Raw genomic sequence first — 22074 nt, forward strand, 5'->3', positions numbered from 1 at the left:
CCCAAATCAGTACTGCATGAAAGTGAAACTACATGTAATTTATACTTCAACATATCCATACATCACTGTGTCATGACAGATCATCTGGCAGACCACAATCTTTTAGAAGCAGAGAATCCAGTCCCAAACGGTCGTCTTATACAATAGTAACAGCTAAAACACAGTTGTGGCGTACTTATCATGTTACATTCTTATATGTAGAAATAATGGGCTGGCTTTCCAGCTGTGGTTAAAGCCAAGGAATACTTATCCTGACAGCCACTGAGTCATCAGCTCAACTGTCTGTTGAGTTGCTGTGTTTCCAAGTACATTTTACATTTTACACAAGCAATACTTCCTCAAATATCTTGTAAGCACAGAAATGACAAATAGTAAAGATAGGTGCCGATATCAAAGTGAGGACAGATGCCCATATTTAAAACATGACAGTCCAGCATTCAATTCCTTAGTTACTGTTTTCTTGAAAAGACAATTGTGGTGGAAATGCGCTTAAAAAACACTTCCAGGAAATTTCGGGATTGTGGACATGAAATCCCCTCTTGGCCCAAACTCGACTCCGATCTTCCTCTGAAGCAGCTCCAATGTAATCCACCCAAAGGAGGAGTACATTAATATGGATTCATCAGCATCAGCCCTCCCTCATGGGCTCCATGAATGTATCAAACGGTCTTATCGTGAAGCCATATTCTTCATGTTCTTACACAGGAGTAAAGTTTGTACCGAGTGCACAGGGAAAGGCCCTGTCCAACCTAACTGTAAGGTGGGTTTGTGTACTAAGACAGGGTTGTTGCATAGCTCTGTGTTGCAGGCTGTGTAGCCGGGGTGGTTTTTGTGTATATTGTCTCATAAATGTCTAATAAAGTTGGCACTCATACATGCAATGTGTTTTTTTGCACTAATGAGGTGAATGAGTCTGAAGACCTTAACCGACATGTTAACAAAATGATGACTTATTTGAGTTTTAGTATTAACTGAACTTTAATAGTTTTTTGCAGTTTATTGGTAAATACATTTAGAAAAACATAACGTTCTGTTTGGTGTTAAACATTCTAAAAGGTCACCAAAAATACAAAGATCTATCTAGCCGTATGGCCCGCCCCCCCCCATCGCATATCCTTTTACTGGTCTGGCCCCGCTTGAGATCAAAGTGGGAAGTGTGTGGCCCATTACCTAAAATGCCCTAAAATCCCCCCTAGTGTACCATTTAAAAAAAAAGGAGAAATGTCGTCTTCCTCTGCTGGCAGTGGGAGAAATGCCACTGTAAATGGATCCTTAAGACATGGCTCCAGGTGATGTGGCTGCATCTCCTCCATCCCCACGATGTTCTCACCATTGATCATTGATCATCTTGTTTACTACGAAACTTCCTCTGAATGTTCTTTGTATCTCAAGCACACATTCAAGTCACTATCCGTGGGTGATTCTCAGGATGAAGGATTCTGAGCTCATTCCACACTCCTAGCTGCTGCTCCATCGATATGGTTTCACCCCTTCACAACCCCGGGTTGAGATAGGTTTAATCAGCACTGTGTGACCTCATTTCCAGAGCCTGAATGTGAGAGACATCTATATGTAGAAGGCACGCACTCCAGCTTCATGTGGGCACGCCAAACAGGATCCTGGCTCTGATTCAACATCGCCAAACAAATTATCATTCCTTCAAAACAGCATCCTTCTGAAAAGCATTTCCTTCCCCCCCCCCCAAAAATAAATTAAGTTAAAGCAGCATGCTGCCAGACACCTGTTTTAACTCAGGCCTTTGGCTCCTAATGAGGTGTGACTATCCCCCCCCCCCACACACACACACACACTAATTATTACAATCAAAGCCACAGGTTGTTCTGCATAGTGCAGTGAGGGGGCTGACATAAATGAACACATGCAAATGGCTGAAACAGGCGGCGACATTGTCCGGATTGGCTTTAAAGGGTCGGGAAACATCATGCAGCGAGGCTCACTCTGTGTTTGGGAAACACGACTCAGGCAGCGATTCAAGGCAACTGTTGAATTAAACACTTGTGCTGAATCACAATCGGATCACATATTGAAAAAGTAAAGGGGTGAATGAAATGAATTTGAACAAAGAAATAATCTCAGAACGCATTTAAAGATATTTCTGCTGGATCGCCTGCCTGCCGTGTCCCATTTGATCAGCACGACTAACCCGACACACTAAATCTGTGTTATTCATACGTCAAATGTAGCGTGGTGTTGTTCCTCTGCTGACAAACCTCTGAATGTGAAACTGAGAGGAGCAGAAGGAGAGGTAAAGATTGAGCAAGGTGGACTATTGCGCGTCGTTTTTATGTCATTATGTAATTGAACATGCATACATGTACATACACAATGCTGAAAAGGAAGAACCAGTAGAGCTACGACTGAGAAGCCCAAGAGAGAATCCGCTGTAGAGTGGGCTGTCTAATCAATCAATTCTCAAACACAATCCAGCAAAGCACCTCGTAAAAAGAACCAAAATTCCACCTCCTGCTTTTGTTAATGAATCTGTGGTTTCACTTCAATCAAAACTTTGAAAAGGACACCGTCTCACTTTAGAGAGTGAGATCATCCTACTGACTTCCATTGGAATTTGTCAACAGTTTGAAATGCAATGTGTGTGGAGCCTGTGTGGGTTCAGAGACTTGCTCGGGGGGGGGCGGGGTTTGGTTACTTGGTGACTCTAATTTGCCTGGATGTGTGTGAATGTGAGAGTGAGCGGTTGTTTTATTCTATGTCAGCCCAGATTGACTGACGACCAGTCAGGGGGGCACCCCGCCTTTTCCTACTTGAACTACATTGGGAAAGAGACGCATTTAACTCAGTGGATTATTAATACCTTCCTATACAAACATTTGAGTTGCTCTTAACTATGCAAATGAGCTTGAGACGGAGCGGCAGCGTTAAGAGAAATTCTAGTGAAGTGGATCTATTGGACTGTGGATGAAAACGATCCGGGTCCAAGGCCCCTCCTGTAGGGCTGTATTTGTTGTCATCCATGGTTCCCCTCCACCATTGATGTATTCACTGCTGTTCTTTTTTGACCCATGCTGTGTAAAACATCAACACTTGAATTGGAAACCATAAGGGTTGTATAGGCCAATGTGCATGAACATATACAGTGGTATGAAAAAGTTTGGGCACCTCTGATCATTTTCAAGATTATAGGATTTACAGAAAGTGTGCAAAAATTACTTAAAAAGTAGGCAGGTGCATACACTTGGGCACCCCAACAGAAAAATTACATACATATTTAGTAGATCCACCTTTTGCAGAAATAACAGCCTCTAACACCTCTAGAACTTCATTACACTTCTTAAATATAACTGTTTGTCTGCTATATGATATATTGATACATAAAGGAAAATCGTGAAAATGATCAGTGGTGCCCAAACTTTTTCATACCACTGTACGTACTTGTGGGTCTTAGTAGATACATTGGTCCTGCTTTTGTGTTACACTCGTGTCGTTGTGTTAATCGTCGGTGTGTGAAGTCGTTTTAGTAGATTGTTCTTTTGCAGGTTTGTTTTTTTATGAGATGGTCTGTTTGCTGCAGCGACACACAGCTTTTGTTACTGAACATTTTCCCAGATGTTTATTGCCCAATTACCCTCCAATCACATGCTTGGCCAGACCCAGTAACAGGGTAACGTAATGGGCCGACACTGGGTCCGTAAATCTGCAATCACACAATGACGTTCCCATTTCCTCCTGCTGAGAGTACCTTTGAGGGTGTGCACAGTCACACAAAGCAAAGTAAAATACCACAACGTTTGCACTGACATACATTTGTTGTTGCGTTCGCTTGACAGCAAGCGAAACGTCCGGGCCCGTTCTACACAACACCCGCCAAGCGGATGGCCCGCAGACATCGCTGCTCCCTTTAAGGAGCACTGGTGTCTAGACTGGTAACGAGCCAGCGTGGGTTTTATGAATCAAAATCACACAATGCGGCAGTGGTCGTTACAGACACACAGCACCTGGATCTGCACTTTCCTTACGGACATTTCTTTCCTAAACACAAGGGTTCCAGGAGTTGATGCTAAACCTTTGTATGTATAAAAAGAAGAGACAATGACATGAACAAACAGAAATACTAAGTGAAAGCAGACACGGAGCATAAAGCCAGTCTATTTAACCCTTGAATTAAATACCATGCCGTCGTGTTGCAGGTGTACAGTTCACATATTGTTAACTTGTTTGTTTGAGGTCACTGCTGTCTCTGTTGGAACCGTTAAAACACACAATAAAATCCCTCGCTCCCTTCTGAAACAAATGATTATAAACAGATTATGAATACAAAACCCAGTCAGGGACCACCTCCTGTATGTTAGAAAACAAATATTTTAATGCTGTTAAATTGCATACAAGTACATAGCATGCATGGTAGAAAGACACTTAAATAAAAACATAAATATGCATTTAAATTAGGCTCTGTCAGAGACCCCCACAACCAGCACAACTTACAGTTCAATACAAAGCACAGATCTCAAAGTTTATATTTATATATATCAAAGGATCCAAAACCTTTTAGCCTAAATTCTACATTGAGCATGTTGATGACTGCATGTGCAGTAAGATGATCTGATTTTTGCAGCAAAACCTTATTCTTGATGGAGCTTTGGAATTGTTTCGTTGGACTGCTGACTTTCCAAGTTTGTTTTCCGTAGTTCTGAATATATGAAATACCCTTTTTTTGACTGATGATCAAAGTATTGACAAACTTCTCTGAACTAGCTATAGAGAGAGATGGCCCACAACAACACGCTTTATACACAAATACTGCATTTCAATGTGTGCTTTGAACATTAAAAGATAAATGTAATATTTCCAAAAATAGCACAAACTACGGATATTTTCTGATGTATGATTTTTTTTTGTTAAGTCCCATAACACTGTCCAGCCAAAAAAGGGTCAGTATTTATCTTTTTGGTTCCATAATGACAATTGCCGTAAGATGGAAACAAGCTACTTGCACAATTTCACACACTTTACGTTTACAATCATAGTTATAGTAGTTATATCTTAAACAGTTTCATGGGACATTAAAGAGGAATAATTACAACAAAGAAAATATCATCTTCAGGAGCAGAGCAGACAAAGTAATCATGAAGCCATTTCCAATACAAAAAGTACAATATATAATTAAGTTAAAACAATTCTTTAAAATCTTTTCTTCCCTACCATTGGTCTCTTCATTTCATGCATGCCCTTCTCCTGTGACACACTCTTATCATTTTCCTTGCGTCTAGATCAAATTAGGAGCAATATTTGTGAAGAAAACACCATTAGCTTTGTCTAATAACCTATAGTCTACTTATCCTCAAACCAAGAAAATAAACTCAAATGCATCCAGGGCTGTAATTACTGGGGGAAACCATGTCATCATTTGAAATACTCTCTGCGTGCTGATGGATTGTACTAATAAAACAAATTATTATGAAGTTGCAAATACAGCCTTTTACAAGATGCTTATAGTACCTTAATTTCTTTTTACAAAATCTCCCTCTCCTTCATTCTCCTCATGTTCAGTCCTTTCCTCTTTTTTGTTGTCCTTTAAGAAGACATTCACACGCCATGAAGGTTACAATAAGTTCAACAAGTTCACTGGTGTTAATGTTGTTTCCTGGCTACTTTTAAACAATGGCAGGGCTCCGAGAAGATCTGTACCATCTTCCATATGTACAAATATTGGATCGCACCCTACGGCGGCCTTATTGGAGGTCCTCCTCAGCAACAGGCTATTTGTGCTCCTGACTGTTTGTAGCACTTCCAAAGAATGTGTCGCTTAAGATCTCCCCACAACTACATGTAACTGATCTGATTACAAATGTAGACAGTATTTTATCTACAGAGACTTGTGCTCGGACAAATATAAAAAAGTTCATAATGAAGTGATATCAAGTAATTCATCTGGCAACTTTCTACTCTGGACAAACTATAGCCATGTTTTTGTGTTTCTTTATTAGGTACACTATGAGTAACCAATGATTTGCACTGTTCTCCTCTTGACCTCCAAAGAAGCCAGAGGTCACCAGTCTAGTGATTCAAGTCCAAATTCTTCTCATTTTTAGGTATGGAATATAGGTTAAAGCAATACTTAAAATAAGTTCACAATTTATTAGTCTTCTTCAGTCTATGATTATTTTTACTACTCGAAAATGTCTCAATGCCCTCCACACACACTCTGTGTTTGTTCTCCTGTTTGTGACCTGCAGCTCACCTAAATTAAGTGTTTTCCCATTTTTTTGATGTTTTTTTTTCTGTAGAAATAAAACCTTCCTTGAATTCAGTTGCCATGAAGGTTATACAACTAAAGTGAGCCGTCATAAAACCAGTGTTTACAAAGCAGAAAGCACAGGAGGAATTGGCCTTTTCACCTAAACCCTCATACAGGAACTGTGGGAAACAGAGTTGTGTGGGTGCTTGAAGTGTGAGGTGAGCCTATAACACAGGGTCAAGGCATGTTGTTTATCCTTTAATGGAGGAATCTTGAGTATTGTTCAGAGAGAAAAAATGACCACAGTAATTGCTTAAATTTAGACAAAACAATTCTCTACTCAACCATTTGCAAATAATCATCATTTGGAGGCAGTCTTGCTGATTGCTGTTAAAGTCTCACAGACAACAGAGCTGAGTCACCGACACATTCCCATGAAAGCGAAGATTGGCGATTGAGTAGAGCCATTAGGTACATTCCTGTTACGGTATGGGCCCAAAAGGATCAAAGTAAGCCACTGTGAAATATCCTTTTATGGGTCGGTGAGGGGGAATCTTTATCTGTAGCCCGTGTCAATGGAACGTTTACCCACAGCAGTAACAATAAAGCAATACGCCTTTAATCTGTTGAACCATCAACAGTCGTCTCATGGTAGCTTGCAGCTGGAGCTACTTGAGCTCATGCATTCAGTGTAACGGGTGAGCGAGTTTTCAGTTTATGTAAAGGTGTGTCTTTGTGCATGTGGGTGTGTGTGTGTGTGTGTGTGTTTGTGTGTGCATGAACAGTGGCAAGATCAGGTTAGATTAGCAGTGTCTTGTTTCCACTGCAAACTTTGGGCTCGGCACGACTGAACGTACTTTTGATAACGGGTACCGCCTCAGTGTGCTGGTCCTCACAGAGGCAAACACCGCTGTCACATCAGCTTTGACGCACAACGTCACGCGTCGCTCACTCCGTCCAGCTCACGCTGCTTTGATCAACAGACCGAAAAGAGTAACTTCCGTCCAGAACAGTTTTTTGGCTGCTTATGACATGTGAAAGAGTCAGCTCAGCCTGCAACCTTAATCAGGGTGGTGTCCAAACCAGACCACAGAAATGTAACATGTTTATCAATGAGTCAAAGCAAACCTTTGTCAAGAATGGTGGGGACAACTCCCCACCTGCCCCACCTATGCATAAAAAGCAATAAGTGCTCTCCCCAACTTTTGCAAATGGAAAACGCCGAATGAAGGGTTGAACGCTAGAGATGAGTCGAGCCGTGCCGTGCCATGGAGTGGAAACGCGTCGCAGCCTGGTTGCATTAGTTGCATAAATACAGTACAAACTCAGTTATGTCTCGAGCTTGAGTCACACATGAATAACAGAGCAAGGCAAGACACATGAAGCGTTAAATATTAAGTGAGAATGAGAGGAATCCAGTGATTGTATTGTCTGAAATGTGACCAAATCAATGGGAGGTAAGTGCACGTGTCAATGTGTGTCAGAGCAACACTGGCTCTGACACACATTGAACACATAGACAAACTCGCTATTCTGAAGGGCCAACACAGTCAGTCCGTAGGCATGTGTACATTTAGTAAATCTGACGTTTGTGAAGCTTTTGTATGACTTGATGAAATCAAAACAGTGTCTGCCCTTTTCAACCGTGAAAGAGTCCGAGGGCAAAGGTGTGTGAGGGAAGGAGGAGACCTCGGGAATCAAGGCTTGGTTTTAAAGCGTCCTCAGAGTGTCGCTCTCTATATCAACGACCTGTTCCGTCTCTTTCTCTGCCGTTGTGTCTGTGTTGTCTGTCTTTCAAGACTGTATCCCGAGCCAACCCCTAACACCTGATCTACACATATACTGATTTGCTAAATATCCACTCTGCTCGGTTTGGGATGGGATCCACCTCATTCTTTCAAGTCCACGTGGCAAAGTTTCCACCGTCTTTTTGCTGCCTCATTCGTTTTGTCCTGTTCTCTAATCTTTGTCCCTTCTTTCATTCTCTCCTTCTCCCCCCCCCCCCGCCCTCCCGCCCACCTGCCTTCCCTCCGTTACTCCTCCCACGCGCTGAGATCTCTCGGCGTCCGGTTGCGTTCGCCGGAGCTCTTGCCTCGCGCCTTCCTGGCGCTCTCCTGTGCTTGCCGGTACTTCTCCAACATGCCCTTGTGTTTCCTCCTCAGCTTGTCGTTGCACCACATCCTCTCGCAGTACTCCTCCACGTGCGGCAGGTTCGACGACCCAATCAGCTGCATGATGTCCTTGAACCATGTGCGCGATTGGCCGATTTGGCCCGATGAGCCGCCCCTGCTGAACGCACTGCAAGGCATCCAGGCCCTGTAGCTCCCCGCGGACCGGTCCTTGAATGACTCGGAGAGGCCGGCGCCGTCGCGGGCCATGAGCTCGTCCACGGTGTCCCCCTGGAGGACTTCGAGGGGGAGCCGGGCCAGGGTCTGTGTGAAGCCGTGCTCTCGAGAGCGGCAGATGTACACGCCTTCGTCCTGGTGGAGGAGTCGACGAAACAGGAGGCCCTGCTCCGTGGACATCACGCGGTCGTCCAGTTTCACCTGAGTGAGGGAGAATAGGCTTCTATTTTTAGCCAATACTTTAACACACTGTTAAAAACACAGAGGATTCTACTGTGCTACTCTTTCACAATGGACAGTGATTATGTAGTGACACACTGCAATTGAGTACAAAAGAAGCATCTGGGACACAGTTAGGCTGTTTCACTTTTAAACACCAGAGACTTTGCCAAATTTCAAACTAAGTGTGTTATTTCTAAAAATCAAACAAAATGTAGTTTTGCAAACGGTTCCATTCATCAGACATTTGCATTTGTAGTGTGAAATGCCAGTGATTAAGTGGATGAACTGGAAGAATTCAGTGACATAAAAGTATGTGCATATGTAACTTCTTTTAAACTACTCTCATAGATGATGTTTTTTTGTGTGGAATTATTCTGGTGAGTATTGTGTTTTCAATTTGACTCAAGACAAGAGCGTATTGTCCACTTCATAGAAAAAAAGGGTGAACTTTGTGCCGTTTTCTCAGTATCAAAAGAACCTGCAAACATAAAACCATAAAATCTGTCAATATTTCTGCTTTTCGGAGTCTGTCTTGCTTTTCTTACTCCACCCTAGTCTGTCATCTATTTATTTATACGGTCTCTTATATTTTTACCTCCTACCCCCCCCCTCTTCAGATTCCATTCCTCCGCTTGTTGAACTGTGCCAACATAAACATGGCAGCCTTGTCAGCTGGAGTGGCAGCCAAATGTTTATTTGCACGGAATGGAGAAGAGTGGTAATGCCTTTATACTTGCATGGTTGACCGAGGGTCTGGGTTAAGCTTGAAAAACATGCCCTAAAACAAATGAATGATTACTGTGGGCGTGGGCACCCCCAGCAACATTTTCTCAGCAGCGCCTTAACATGCCGCTGCCCTCGCGGTGTTTGGTCACAGTGGCAGACAGCCATTGAGTGACACCTGGGCTTTTAATGTATGTGCTCCAGTATTACATTCACTGTTTGTCCAATACAAAGAGTGGTTGTGCACTGCACGTCCCTTTGAAATACAAGTTCTATCAACCATGTGTCCAATGGCTGTCAAATGTGTCAACCACGTGCCAAATTCAAACACAAATGTCACATCAAAAGAGAAGTACTCTGGCCATTGTTGACTGGCCCCCCCTGTCTCCCAGAGCTTCCCTCCTCTCCCAATAATATATTGATATTTATATATTTTATTACCACAATTGTGACTGATCGACCTGATGGCTCTTTACATCTCATCTTACCTCCTCCTTGCGGTCTTCTCGTTGGATGAGCCATGTAACCGTAGCTTGTGGCGAGCGAGGAACACACTCCAGGAAGGTGCTGTTGTTCTCGGTCCCATACACCACCCTGTCTTCTGTCACATCAAAGTCCTCTGGTGGATTTATTTAAGAAAGAAAGACGTAAAGGAAGGCAAAAGCAAAAGAATGAACTCATACTCAGACTCTTGCTGTATGGTTAACATACATCCACCTGTTCAATAAATTGTAGGTTGAATTTGAAATGTACTTTTTGAGAATGTTGTATTCACTTGTTTGCTAAGAATGAGATAAGAAGAGATATAAAACTACAGCATGCAGCCACACTGCTTGGCCAAGAAATCGCCTTGCATAACAAATAAAGAATTGAAATAAGTCCCACGTACCGCTGAGGTTCTGATCCACACACTGCAGCACAGGGTTTCCGTGCCTGATGTCCTGTCTGCGGAAGCGCCGTTTGCTGTTGGGCATGTACCTGGCGCACAGTGACCCGTCCCAGGCGCAGTAAGGGTCTCTGGCCAGGCAGCACTCGGCGCAGGCCTTCCCGTAGGTCTCACAGCGGTGCAGCTTGACCTGCGCCACGCCGGCTGGAGAGCCCACGTACAGCGCTTGCTGTTTGAAACGATGATGGAAGGAGAAAAACAGGCGTAAGGAAAGATGTTGGCAACAAAAGGATCATTGGAGTGAGCATTGGCTAATAGCCTTCATACAAACGTACCCTTTTTACAGATATGTCCATCGATGTAATTGGAGTTGGTACCTGCAATAATGAAAATTAGTCAGTTATTAAAAAGTTTAACATTAGAAAAGCAAAATGATTTCCTTAAGAACAAGGAGAAAATAATGTGATATTTCTGTGGTTGCTAATCTGTTAATTACAAAGAGATTCAGTGAAAGAAATATAAAGAATTGGCTGCTTCTTCAATATGGCATAAAAATATATATATTTGGATCGTTTAAAAGAGACATGATGGAGTAAAACTTACTTTGAAGACTTGTAGCTCCTCCAGCGTGACCTCCTCCGTGTCCAGGCTGTTCCCACTGTGCAAGGCTATGACCTTCAATACTGTGCCAACATCTGAAAGACACACATCAAGGTTACACAACATAGCACAAAGGCCTCTCTGACACAATTATCCAGGGTCACCAGGGGCCTTCACTCCGCTCCATCCTCACATCACCTGTGCCGATGAACATGACGTCGTACTGCCCGTCCTCGGCCTCGACCCGGTCCACCACGATTTGTTTCAGCCTGTAAGGAATGTTCGCCTTGACAAGCACAGGCTGGCGCAGAGCGGGATGCACCGGGCGCCACATCAACGGGTGGCCGCGGGCAAACTGCAGCACTGAATCCGGGAAGTCCTTGGTGCTGCCAAACTCTCTGCCTGGCTGGTTGGTGATTTTACTCGGGCACTGAAGAACAGATGTGGAGAGCAGAGGGAAAAGGGGCGAGAGGTTTTTAAACATGTTTGAAAGCATGGTGGGAAAATCCTCTGCAGCTGCTGCGCTGGAAGAGAAGCCTGAAAACATTGGATGAAAGTTCAAAACCAGAGTTAAGTTACGTGGTTGGGAACAGCTCTGTTTGTGGCTGGTTAAAGGTTCTCCCATATGTGTTACAGTAGAAATGAGAAGATGAATGTGTTACTGTACCCTACTACTGCACCTACTACTTTATTGCAAGAATGGTCACGTTTTGTTTTGCATTGAAAAAAGAACTCAAGAAGCTTTTGAGGATTGTATCGTACTCATTGGAAATATAACAAGCTTTAAAATCCTTCAGAATGACCTGAGAAATCGACAATAGTTTTATAAATGGGGAAGTTGAGGTGACTGATAGATGTGCTGTGTTGCTTTCCTTTACTTTCACAGCAGCTGGGAGTGCCTAAAATGGAAGCATGTGTCAAATTCATGAGCTGACAATTTTCATAAATTAAGACTTAGAGATCAACGAGAGTTTATACAGCAGTTTGTCATTTGAATACTTGGTATTTGTATAATTCTCAATATTGCTATTCCAGCCTCTGCTTCCACATGGTAGACATCTTCTGACTCCTGTTAATCACAGCAGCAACTGATCCACACAATAGCCCTTTAATGGTCTGCCTTCAATTTCAATTTCAGAGGCGGATCTAAACTGTGCAGAAACATTAGACTTGGATCTGCACAAACTAGTGATGTATGATAGAACACTCTTCTCAGCATGGATTACTTAATGGCGCCAATTACAATTTATTCCAGAAGGTGTGGAATAACAAATAACTACAAATGCTTTCTTAAAATGTACATTTACAGTTGAATCTTCCCTATTAGGAGCTTAAGGGATTATTCTTTTTTTTTAATGTATTCATACAAGATTTTTATCAACACTCATCCTTGATACGTCAGGGTTTTAAGTTGCTCCTAAAAACATTTTTCCTCAGCTTTTAAAGCTTAATATGGAATATTAATATTAATATATTAATATGGAATATCTCCGAAATCTGTTGTCAATTCATCCAAACTTTTCGGCAGCCAGTCTTCTGTTTTCAATTTGCAACTGAGAGCCAAAGTACGGATTAATGACAGGGAAAGTGGAGGTGAGCATGTTTGGCAGACTTCTATTCATGACCATTATAACTATGTAAATGTGGTGGTGGTTGTGAAGCACAGTGTGCATTGTGTAAGTCATTTTTTATTGCATTAAAATACAATTATTCCATTATAAAAAATGGACCCAGCAAAGAAAACGAGGTATTAGCTGGCGGTAAAATCCTGGGAAATTACGTTCTTCATTTTTACAGGAACCCCTGTAGGTCGGCTTTGCTCTATTGGAATTGTTGAAAACTAACACAACATAATCCATTGTGAGAGTGAATTAACATATTGACATAGTACATATACTATGAAAATATAATAGAAAAAACACCCAGAAGTCATATGGATCATGAAAGATAATGGTAGCGACTCTATTCTTTGCCATTTAAGGATCAAACATGAAGCTTTCATGATGGAAATACATGTGGATGGAAGGTGGGAATAAAGCTTTGATAAATGTGCAGTCAGGATATCCCATCATTTCTTCTATTACAGAATGCGGTGATTCAATCCAAGATAAACATCTTGGGAGGATAAAGCCCCTTAATCTCTCCTACCACTCCAGAGAACAGTTTGACAGGTGAGGAAGCAGACTGAGGGCTATTACACAGGATATCGTTTCAATGAAACAGAACTTCATGTTCAGTCTGGATCCAGGGAGACAAAACCCAAGAGACAACGGCCATGTCTCTGGGAAAATATCTCATAAAACGTGGCTTCTACTGTGTGACTATTTGACCTTTACATCACGCAAATAAGACAACACAATTGTATGTTTTATTAAAACTGCTTTACAAGAGAATAGGGTGAATATTTTAACTCTAGCCAAACATGCATGAAAGAAAGCCGTTCTTTAAAGGAGTCTTCTCACTCGTCTCTCTTTACTCTTTACTCTTCTGCCTTCATTCCCAAGTCATCACACGATCCCCGTTTCCTTTCCATTTCCCTTTCTTTCTATCTTACGCCCTGAGTTCGGGGCCAAGGAATTCCCGTTAATCCGAGACTCGAGCAGAGCCAAACCACCGAGGTGTCTTTTCTGTTCTCATTGACATTCTCTCTGCTTCCATATGCCTCCTGCACTGTGCTAATGAGGCTTAATTACAAGAGTGTGTGTGTGTTTCCCTATCCGCGTGTGTTTAGATCAGGACTGGACTGCAGTGTTGTGGTTGAGAGAGCGTGACAGAGCTCCGCTGGGAGGCAGGAGGTAAACCAGGAGGAGGCTCTGTGCGATGCAGCTGCACTGCCGCATACAGTCGTTTACTTTAGTAACAAGAAACCTTTCTACACCACATTTTTCATCTTCTTATGACCATTTCTGTTTTTAGCGCATGCGGTAGGCCTAGCAAACACTCCTCCTAAGATGCACATTCGTACACAACTACAGCTAAATATACAGTATGTTGAGGAGGTTTTAAGTGTCTTCCACATCATGTCTAAATTAAATCAAAGTCAGAACTAGACAGAACTAAGTCAGTTATTGACGGTTTCATTCTTGTTGGAGGGGTCCTTTGCTCACGTTTTCGGTGGTGCTTTATTCTGAGTTAAATGTTCTTATTATTGATCCAATATTGTGGTCCTGTTGGCAGGTAGCAGTGTCGGGCACGGGGAGCAGTGGTTTCACTCACCACGCCTGGCCTTGGATAGGGCACCCTCCCTTCGTAGGCCCCCCACTGGTAGTCGGGGCCCTCCTTGTGAGCGAAGGGTCCATTGAAGGCTTCTCTGATGTCGGCCATACGGTAAACGCACACGGCAAAGCCCTGGAACACATTGCTGTGGGGGAGAGAGGGGAGAAATGCAAATAATTGTTTTATTTGTACTATGTATGCAACAACAAAGATGGGATTGATTGAGTTACACTTCAAGGAAAAACGTCAACTTGAAAGATAAAAATGAACACACACCAGGCTTATAATCAGGCATGTCTGACGGGGGATGCTATGATAACTCAGTAGTTACACCCAACGGTGACTCATTCACGCTTGAGTACACAAATGCAGCTGATGATATGTTGTTCTTATACAGTATGTGATAGTTGAGATAGTTTTAACCACAACGGGGGCTACTCCAAAGCCAGGACACGCGTTTTGAATAGAAATTCCACAAAGTGCATTGTTTTAGGAACTCCATGGTAGATAACATCAAGGTAAAATAAACAGCATACATACATATTTGTAGTAAACACTGCAAAAAGTTTGTGGATATTCACCTGATGGTGCTGAAGATTGCATAGACATCTGGGTTCCTCTCGTCCTTGGTCCTCAGCAGGAACACATCCTCTGTTTTGTTTTTTTTAAAAGGCCTTTTAGTATGTGTGTTGGATACTGAGGACGGAGAGTAAAGTGTGCCTTGTGTGTCTCACCGAGTTGGTTGAAGTGTGTGTCGATGCCGTGAGGTCCTGGCACGGAGCAGACCAGTCTGGCCTTGATGAAGGTACTCCATTTGTTCACCAGAACTCTCTGGCCTCCGACATCGTTCTGGCAAAAATGACATTAGGCAAAATCTATAAAATACAGCTGCATATTTATTTCCAAACAAACACTTTTTTTTATCGTTCTGGCTGGTTTCGAATTTTTTGGGACATTTCATGCACTTTTCCAAATCGCTTCCAGTTACGGCTTCTCAGATGGTGCTCTGTAACAAGCCATCTGGGGGTGTCAGGTTAGGAAAAGAGTGTTGAGGAGGAAACACTACAACATGTGTGGGAAGGGGAGAGAAAGAGAGACAGATGGGGAGAAAGAGGAGTAAGAGAGCTGCACGAACACGGCTTTAAGGAAATACACGGCTGGGTATATGTGTGTATTTGCGTGCATTCTTCTGTGCATATTTGTGGATGGTTCATGCAGCACACATGTTTTTTAAGACAAATCAATGCGTGAGAGGATAACGGAGCAGATGGGGATTACAGATGGCAGATTCGACAGCTGTGTGGGTTTTGGAAGGAAAAAAAAGTTCTTATTATTCTGAATAACACGATGCCTTCACAGTCGGTTTTCAGAAATGTAAAAATCGTATTGCTCAAAATGATATTTGCCTCATACACGAGAGGGTTTGGATCTCATAAAACAAATACCTCATGTCCATGGAAGCAGACATTTAAATGGGACCATGCAGAAAAGGCTGTGTTGTCATCTAACTCGGGTGGACTGGAGTGGGAATGTGAATATGTTCCTTAGCCTGAAAGGCCAGGTGGACACTCAAAATGTCCCAAAGGCGTCTTTCAGAAAACAACCAGTCCCAACGTCCCCTTCTAAAGCACCCATGCAGATGTCTCAGTCCTGGAGCTGCAAACATCTGTGTCCAACTAGACTCTTTACTAAATTAACCTGAGTAAGTGGGGTGGCTGTCCCTGGTTCTGATGAGTTTTTAATCTCATGACCGCTAAGTAAAAGTATCTAAATAGCAGTTGCCTGTTTTAATTATAATGTACTTCAAAAATAAGTGCGTTTGTATAAGCAGTTTATCAAGGAACTCACCGCACAAACTCGTCCGACTCGTGTGTGTATGGCCCCCTCCCTGTCCCCCGGCTCCGTGGCCTTCTCAGTGAAGAAGAAATACACTTTGTCGTTGTCTCTATCGTCGTTGTCTGGGATGAGGTGGGCAGCGATGAACTTTGGGTCTGCAGGGGAGGACGTAAGGAAGGATGGAGAGTTGGTGATGACTTTAAAAAGACAAAATATGATGAAGATATGATGAAAAGGTTAACAAAAGGAGTCCAACATTACCGTGGAGAAGTTTCTGGTCAGTCTCGGTTCTCATGGTGGAGCGAGCTCCCATGCTCCTGAAGATCACAGAGTCCCTCCCAAGGAAATCCGCCGTCAGTCCTGTATACAGCTCGCCACCTAGAGAGGGGCAAGACAGAGGTGGTGGGAGACGGAGCATTACTTTAAGAGTAAGGAAGAAAAGGAGAAAAAAAACAATAAGTACAACAGGAAAGAGGGAAGAAAGTGGAAGGGAATTTATAGAAAGGAGCAGATGTGAAGAAACAGCAGCAGAGATGACAAAGGGATGAGCTCAAAACATTTAGAAACCATGGGCTAAAGAAAGTACAAAAGTAGGTCGAGCAAATGAGGAAGGGAGAGAAAGAGGAAATATAATATATGCAATTTACTGTAGACAACAAAACCCTGACATACATTTTATGGAGATTTATTTAATATCCCTCCCTGCACAGTGAGAAAAGGGAATCTGACAATAGACAGTGATCTCATGGGATGAATGTATTCTCATCTCATTTGGATGCAATCATAGTATTAGAAACGCAAACAAATTATTTACCTTACGCACACAAAGGCACAGTAAAGAGGCCTGTTGAGCATAGTGTATTTTGGGAGATTACCCCGAGGAGAGCTTCATCGGGTTGACAGCTTCTCTTGTTTGTCATCACATCGCCGGTGGAGCTCTATTTGTGAGTACTTGTGTTGCTGAACGTATGTGTACACGCTCTGTCGCCCCTATATTCCTTTCTTATTTTACAGATTAGTTTCAAGGCTGAAGTACTTAACATCAGAGGGATAATACAGATGGGAGTGCTGCACAGGCCAATAGGAGCAGATTTGTTTCGACACACCATCGATCTCTGATGAGAGGAATCCATCGAGAGGTCAGTGGTCACGGCCTCTTTCGAGGATTCAAAATCTGTCTCCATCTGCCTGTCTTTCAAAATGTTACTTATTAAGGACTAATGACATTCCTCAACACCTCTGTGTACATTGCTCTCTCTCTCTCTCTCTCTCTCTCTCTTTCTGTCTCTGAGTTTCAACGTTTGCTCCTGCTGAAGTCCAACCGATTCAGTTCTTGGCTGTAATTGAATGAGTTCCTGCCAAATGCAATGCTTCATGGGATGAATTATGATGCTCAAAGCACCCAAAGCAGCTGCAAAGAGAGGGGGAACACAGCTCCTCTCTTTGCAGACCTCTCGCCTCAGTCACTCCCAAGATTGTCCGTCGACGTTATGAATCAGCGTCATATTGCAAATTAAATGTTTAATGGCATTCGGAGAGACTCACCCAGAACTGTTTAACCGATTCAGTGCGAGTGTGTGTCGGTGGATGGTGTCAGAGCCAAAGAAGGTTAGCAGAGAAAGACGTTTGTTTTGTGTTCTGTGTCTAAATAGCTGTGGAAAATAACGATAAAGAATTCCAAGCAACAAAATGTCTTCAGTCAATATCTTTGACTGGTTATAAGACATTGAACATATAATGCTTATGCCTCTGTGACTACTAAACAAGACCTACAACAACAGTATTGGTTATTTTTATGAAGCTATTAGTGATGGCTGTCATCATGTGGGATTCCCCACGAAATCAGCCAAAATGATTCAAGGCTCTTAGATTAAAGCCCTTCAGCTCAAACAGACCCACATCCGGTTTCACTGCAGCCCTCTAAGGAGGAGGATTCCTTGATGCCGTGAAACAAGACAAGGGGGAGGGGTAGGACTAGGAGGATTGGCCAAATTACCTTTGGAACGTGCATTATTACACTTATTAGCTCCATGAGCCACCTGGGGATTTCTGGTGTCCTAATCAGAGACATGTCAACATTGGACTTACCAGTGAAGGTGCTAGCGAATGGCAGGCTGGGGTCATGTGGAACTTTGCCTCTTCCATTCTCCACATTCGTAGGATCTATGGTGAACACGTGCTGAGGGAGAAGATAACACAGGGAGGATTCTAAGTTAGTCGATAATTCCTGCATGTGGTCCGTGAGATGAAATGTATCCAAACTTCAGTTTCAGATGTATTTGTCCTCCCACTGAACTCTGCTTCTGTCTGAGAACTAAGACACAGTCTGAGGGACGAGGAAATGCAGGATCACAGTTGCCAGAATCAGAAAGAGTTTCCCACATGGTTCTGAGTAAAGATCAACCCAGAGAGCTGAACTGAAGAGATAATACGGTAATAACGGAAAACAGACTACAAATACAATCCAAGCTTCATCAACAAAAAAACACGTGAGAACAAGATTTGTGACTTTTAGCTTCCTAAACTCACTCAAAGCATACTGTGCGGTAAGTGAAGAAAACGGGTCGTAACGACGTGGACATTTGTTTTCACTCGTTCACGACTATTTGACGGAACCAAAAACATATGTATTTGCTGCCCCTTTATTTGTTTTAAATGATTCTTCATGTTGGATAGGAGATGATGTCATTCATGTGTTCACCAACGGCAAACTGAAGAATAGAAAAGTGGACTTGGCTTTTTTTAATCAAAAACGCAAATACCTAAAGAAGGTGCCTGAGGGAAAGTTCGTGGAAATACCTTCCTGGATCTCTATCAAACATCCAAGTACAGTGAAGCCATAATTTCTCTCCGACTCCATCAGTGGAGACATAAGGAAGAAATTAAAAACAATCGAGTGGTTCTTCCTTTGTCCTCCACTAGCAGAGTTCACCTGACGAACACCGGCCACATCCTTGGATTGTTTGATTTGCCGGGGTCAAAACAGGGTCACTGTGGACAAAAGACATTTTGTTCCTAGCCTTTCTTCTCCCACTTCAACGTCATCAGTGTACCGGGCCGCTGGGTCCGATGAGTCCGAGCGCCGTCGACGTCCATAAGTCACAAAGGGGACGCAAGGCGACAGTGAGACGTCCTGTTTGATTCCACCGTAACGATTTAAGTGTCCTTACAGCGAACCCTGCGTGTGTGTGACTCTGTTCCTCTTACAGACAATGGAGCATTGTTATTGGGAGGGTGCAGAGATCACAGGGGAGATGAAGAATAACGTTAAATAAAGCACAGAAAACAATATGTACACCCACGCACACCCAGTTGTGTACGTGCATCCGCACACACCTGCATGTGGTCGGCAACGTGGACACGGCGAATTCAAAGTGTCAGACGCACAAAGTAAGATCATAGTTGCACTAGTATATTCAACAGGTCTCAAGAAATATGGTGAGGCAGTTTATTTCTTAATATTCACATGTAGCTTTTTTTAATGACCATAGAAGGATTTGAATGAGTTTTAATGGTGTCAATGTGCACACACACACACACACACACACACACACACGCACGCACACACACACTCTCACACCACTTAGACACACTTACACTTTTGTTGAGGGGTGTTTACGTTTACGTCAATGGGATGTATCAAGATTTTAGTCATTTTCACTTTTCTTCTATATGCACAGAATTAATATGTATTAATTTATTGTGTTTCTTTCAAAATTGTAAAAGCACTATTTGAAGACAAACTACATTTACTGACCAGATTACAGCAGAGCCATATATGATTACTTTTGTGCTAAAATGATGTTTTTATAATCATACACAAACACTCAGCCTTTTCCTTTCCTTCTTCCATCTATTTAACCCTTTTTTCCTGCTTCCCTTTCATGCTCTGTGTGCCATTCTCTGTCGAGGTCTTTTAGCCCATTCGTTAGTCATCCATAATCTCTCAGCACCTCTTTGCTCATATGTTACTGTAGTCACTAAGTCGCTGTGTGCCTCATCTGAGTGTGTGTGTGTGTGTGTGCACTTCTATGCCCAGTTTCCCCCTGTGCACTAGTGTATCTTATACATGCAGTGTAGGCTTTATGTGTGTGTTATCATGTTAAGATCCTGAGGAATGGCGTGGCTGCCTTTGCAGCTGATTAGACTGTCACATTCATTTTGGCCAAACTCGGCCAAGATAAATAGCAAGTGATTCAATACACCGAGAGAGAAGACATCCAGAACACTTTGGACTCAGCTGTGCCAAGCAAAATACATCAGGAGCCCCACTATGTAACCCTTTAGACAGGTGACTACTGACACACATACGCACGTGTCACACATGCACATTGGTATCATTTTCAACATGTGAGTAACTTCGTTTTGTCATTCATCAGCTTCTTTCCGTTTATTATTTGTATGGTATACAACCGTATAATTTACAAATCTGTATAAACAGATTTAGCATTCATAAACTGAATCGTATGGCAAGGGAACAGGATGGGGCCCATTGTTATGGAAGAAGTGTTGACCAATCATGTTGAGCAGGATTGGAGCTGGCTGTCGTCTGATGGTGATTTAGATTTTTATTTTAAAGAAACTTAAAGAAAGGTTACTGTAAACGATGAGCAATGTAGGAAAGAAAGTCTTGGCCCATCCACTAGCTGCAGTATATCAAACCAGAAGACATAGATAGTTCCTCTCCCAAAGAGGCTTATGGTTGGACCAGTAGCAGATGGTTCAGAGATTGCCCATTTTCAAATTCAAAACCTAATGTCAGCTACAATACAGACCGCAAATCTGTCTTGAAGTGAGATTAAATATAACTCCTCCTCATACAAGTAAACAGGTTGAACTTATTTGCAATAGAAGGCTCCCTATTTATGTACCCAGGGCGACAGTGATTGCTGCCCAGCTGAATAATATTGTCTTATTTCAAGAAGATGACAGAAGAAGGTATCCCTTATTGATGCCTGTGGCAAATTGTTTCTCAGCATCTAACCCATCCCACACAGTGGGAGCAGCGTGATGCCGAAGAGGCGCCCGGGGAGCAGCTAGAGGTTAAGTGTCTTGCTCACGGATACTTCAACATGGGACATGGGAGTAAATGAGTAGGTTAAAGGAGTAATGCTGCCTAAAACGCCTTATTCCCCTACTTATAGTGGCCTCAATAGACTAGATGCATTGTAGCATTTATACACAATACTTGACAAACTTGACCTACTGGGTCGATCAAAGCTGACATCCACCTTTTGTTCTCATATCTCCTGAGCTTCAAGAGTGAAGGGTATAAAGCATCCATCAGGAGTCACGGCTTTTATCTTCTGTTTTTTTTTATTTCATTCAAGCTTATTAAACGGGTTTGATGTCATAAAGTCAAGGGAGGTAATGACTGACCTCAAGCATCCTGAAGGCAACTCGGCCAACCAACAGACCCCGATAGAAATGTTATACTTGGCCTTTCCTCACTGCACAGTCAAATAATGGCTGGGATCCTTTTCTCACCACGTAAAGCATGCGAGGCTTGTTTTCTCTTTAAATCTCTTTGTTCTTCGTCCTTCTCCATTGGAAGAGCATAAGACACTGTGAGACAGAACAAGAGCTGTCTGTCTAAGAGCGATGGTAACGATAACAAAAGATTATGTGAATGGGGCAAAGATTCCAGAAAAGGTAAAAGCCGTAAAATAAGTCTTCATTTATCTTCAAATTGTGGGATTTGGATCCAATGTCAACATTGGAATAAATACAAATGCAAATGATTTATAATGAAATGTATTTTTGATTAGGCTTTAAATCTTTTTTGTTCTCTCTTTGTATCCACCCCAAAGCAATAGCCTTTTTTTGAAAAGTATCCCATGATGTGTAGCACTCACTAACGTTGCCAGTGAGTTACTCTAAGTTCTATCCGAGGGCCAGAAAGCTGAGCTGCAAAGTAAAAGTAGGCTTTTACTGAGAAACGGAGCACCTGACCTGCTTCAGTTTACAATACTGAGAGGGCCGGTCAGCTCTTTTTTGAAATCAATCAGTTGTTGTAAAATAAATCTGCTTTC

At 42.6% G+C, this 22074-nt stretch overlaps 1 protein-coding gene across 1 annotated transcript in view; it reads right to left on the reverse strand.

Annotated features, from left to right (window-relative positions):
- Positions 1-8231: 8231 nt before the first annotated feature.
- The window catches only part of sema3bl (sema domain, immunoglobulin domain (Ig), short basic domain, secreted, (semaphorin) 3bl), a 39764-nt gene continuing 25921 nt past the window's right edge, over positions 8232-22074 (reverse strand). Inside the window, exons 5-16 of the mRNA XM_037478999.2 lie at positions 18131-18221; positions 16304-16420; positions 16055-16197; positions 14941-15055; positions 14788-14857; positions 14207-14351; positions 11189-11420; positions 10994-11085; positions 10726-10767; positions 10394-10619; positions 9993-10123; positions 8232-8760 (exon numbers count right to left, since the gene is read on the reverse strand). Coding sequence (XP_037334896.2) covers positions 8248-8760; positions 9993-10123; positions 10394-10619; positions 10726-10767; positions 10994-11085; positions 11189-11420; positions 14207-14351; positions 14788-14857; positions 14941-15055; positions 16055-16197; positions 16304-16420; positions 18131-18221 — 1917 coding nt within the window. The 3' untranslated portion in view covers positions 8232-8247. The remainder of the gene's footprint in view (positions 8761-9992; positions 10124-10393; positions 10620-10725; positions 10768-10993; positions 11086-11188; positions 11421-14206; positions 14352-14787; positions 14858-14940; positions 15056-16054; positions 16198-16303; positions 16421-18130; positions 18222-22074) is intronic.

This window comes from Pungitius pungitius, chromosome 1, assembly GCF_949316345.1.
Source record: "Pungitius pungitius chromosome 1, fPunPun2.1, whole genome shotgun sequence".
Lineage (NCBI taxonomy): Eukaryota > Metazoa > Chordata > Actinopteri > Perciformes > Gasterosteidae > Pungitius > Pungitius pungitius.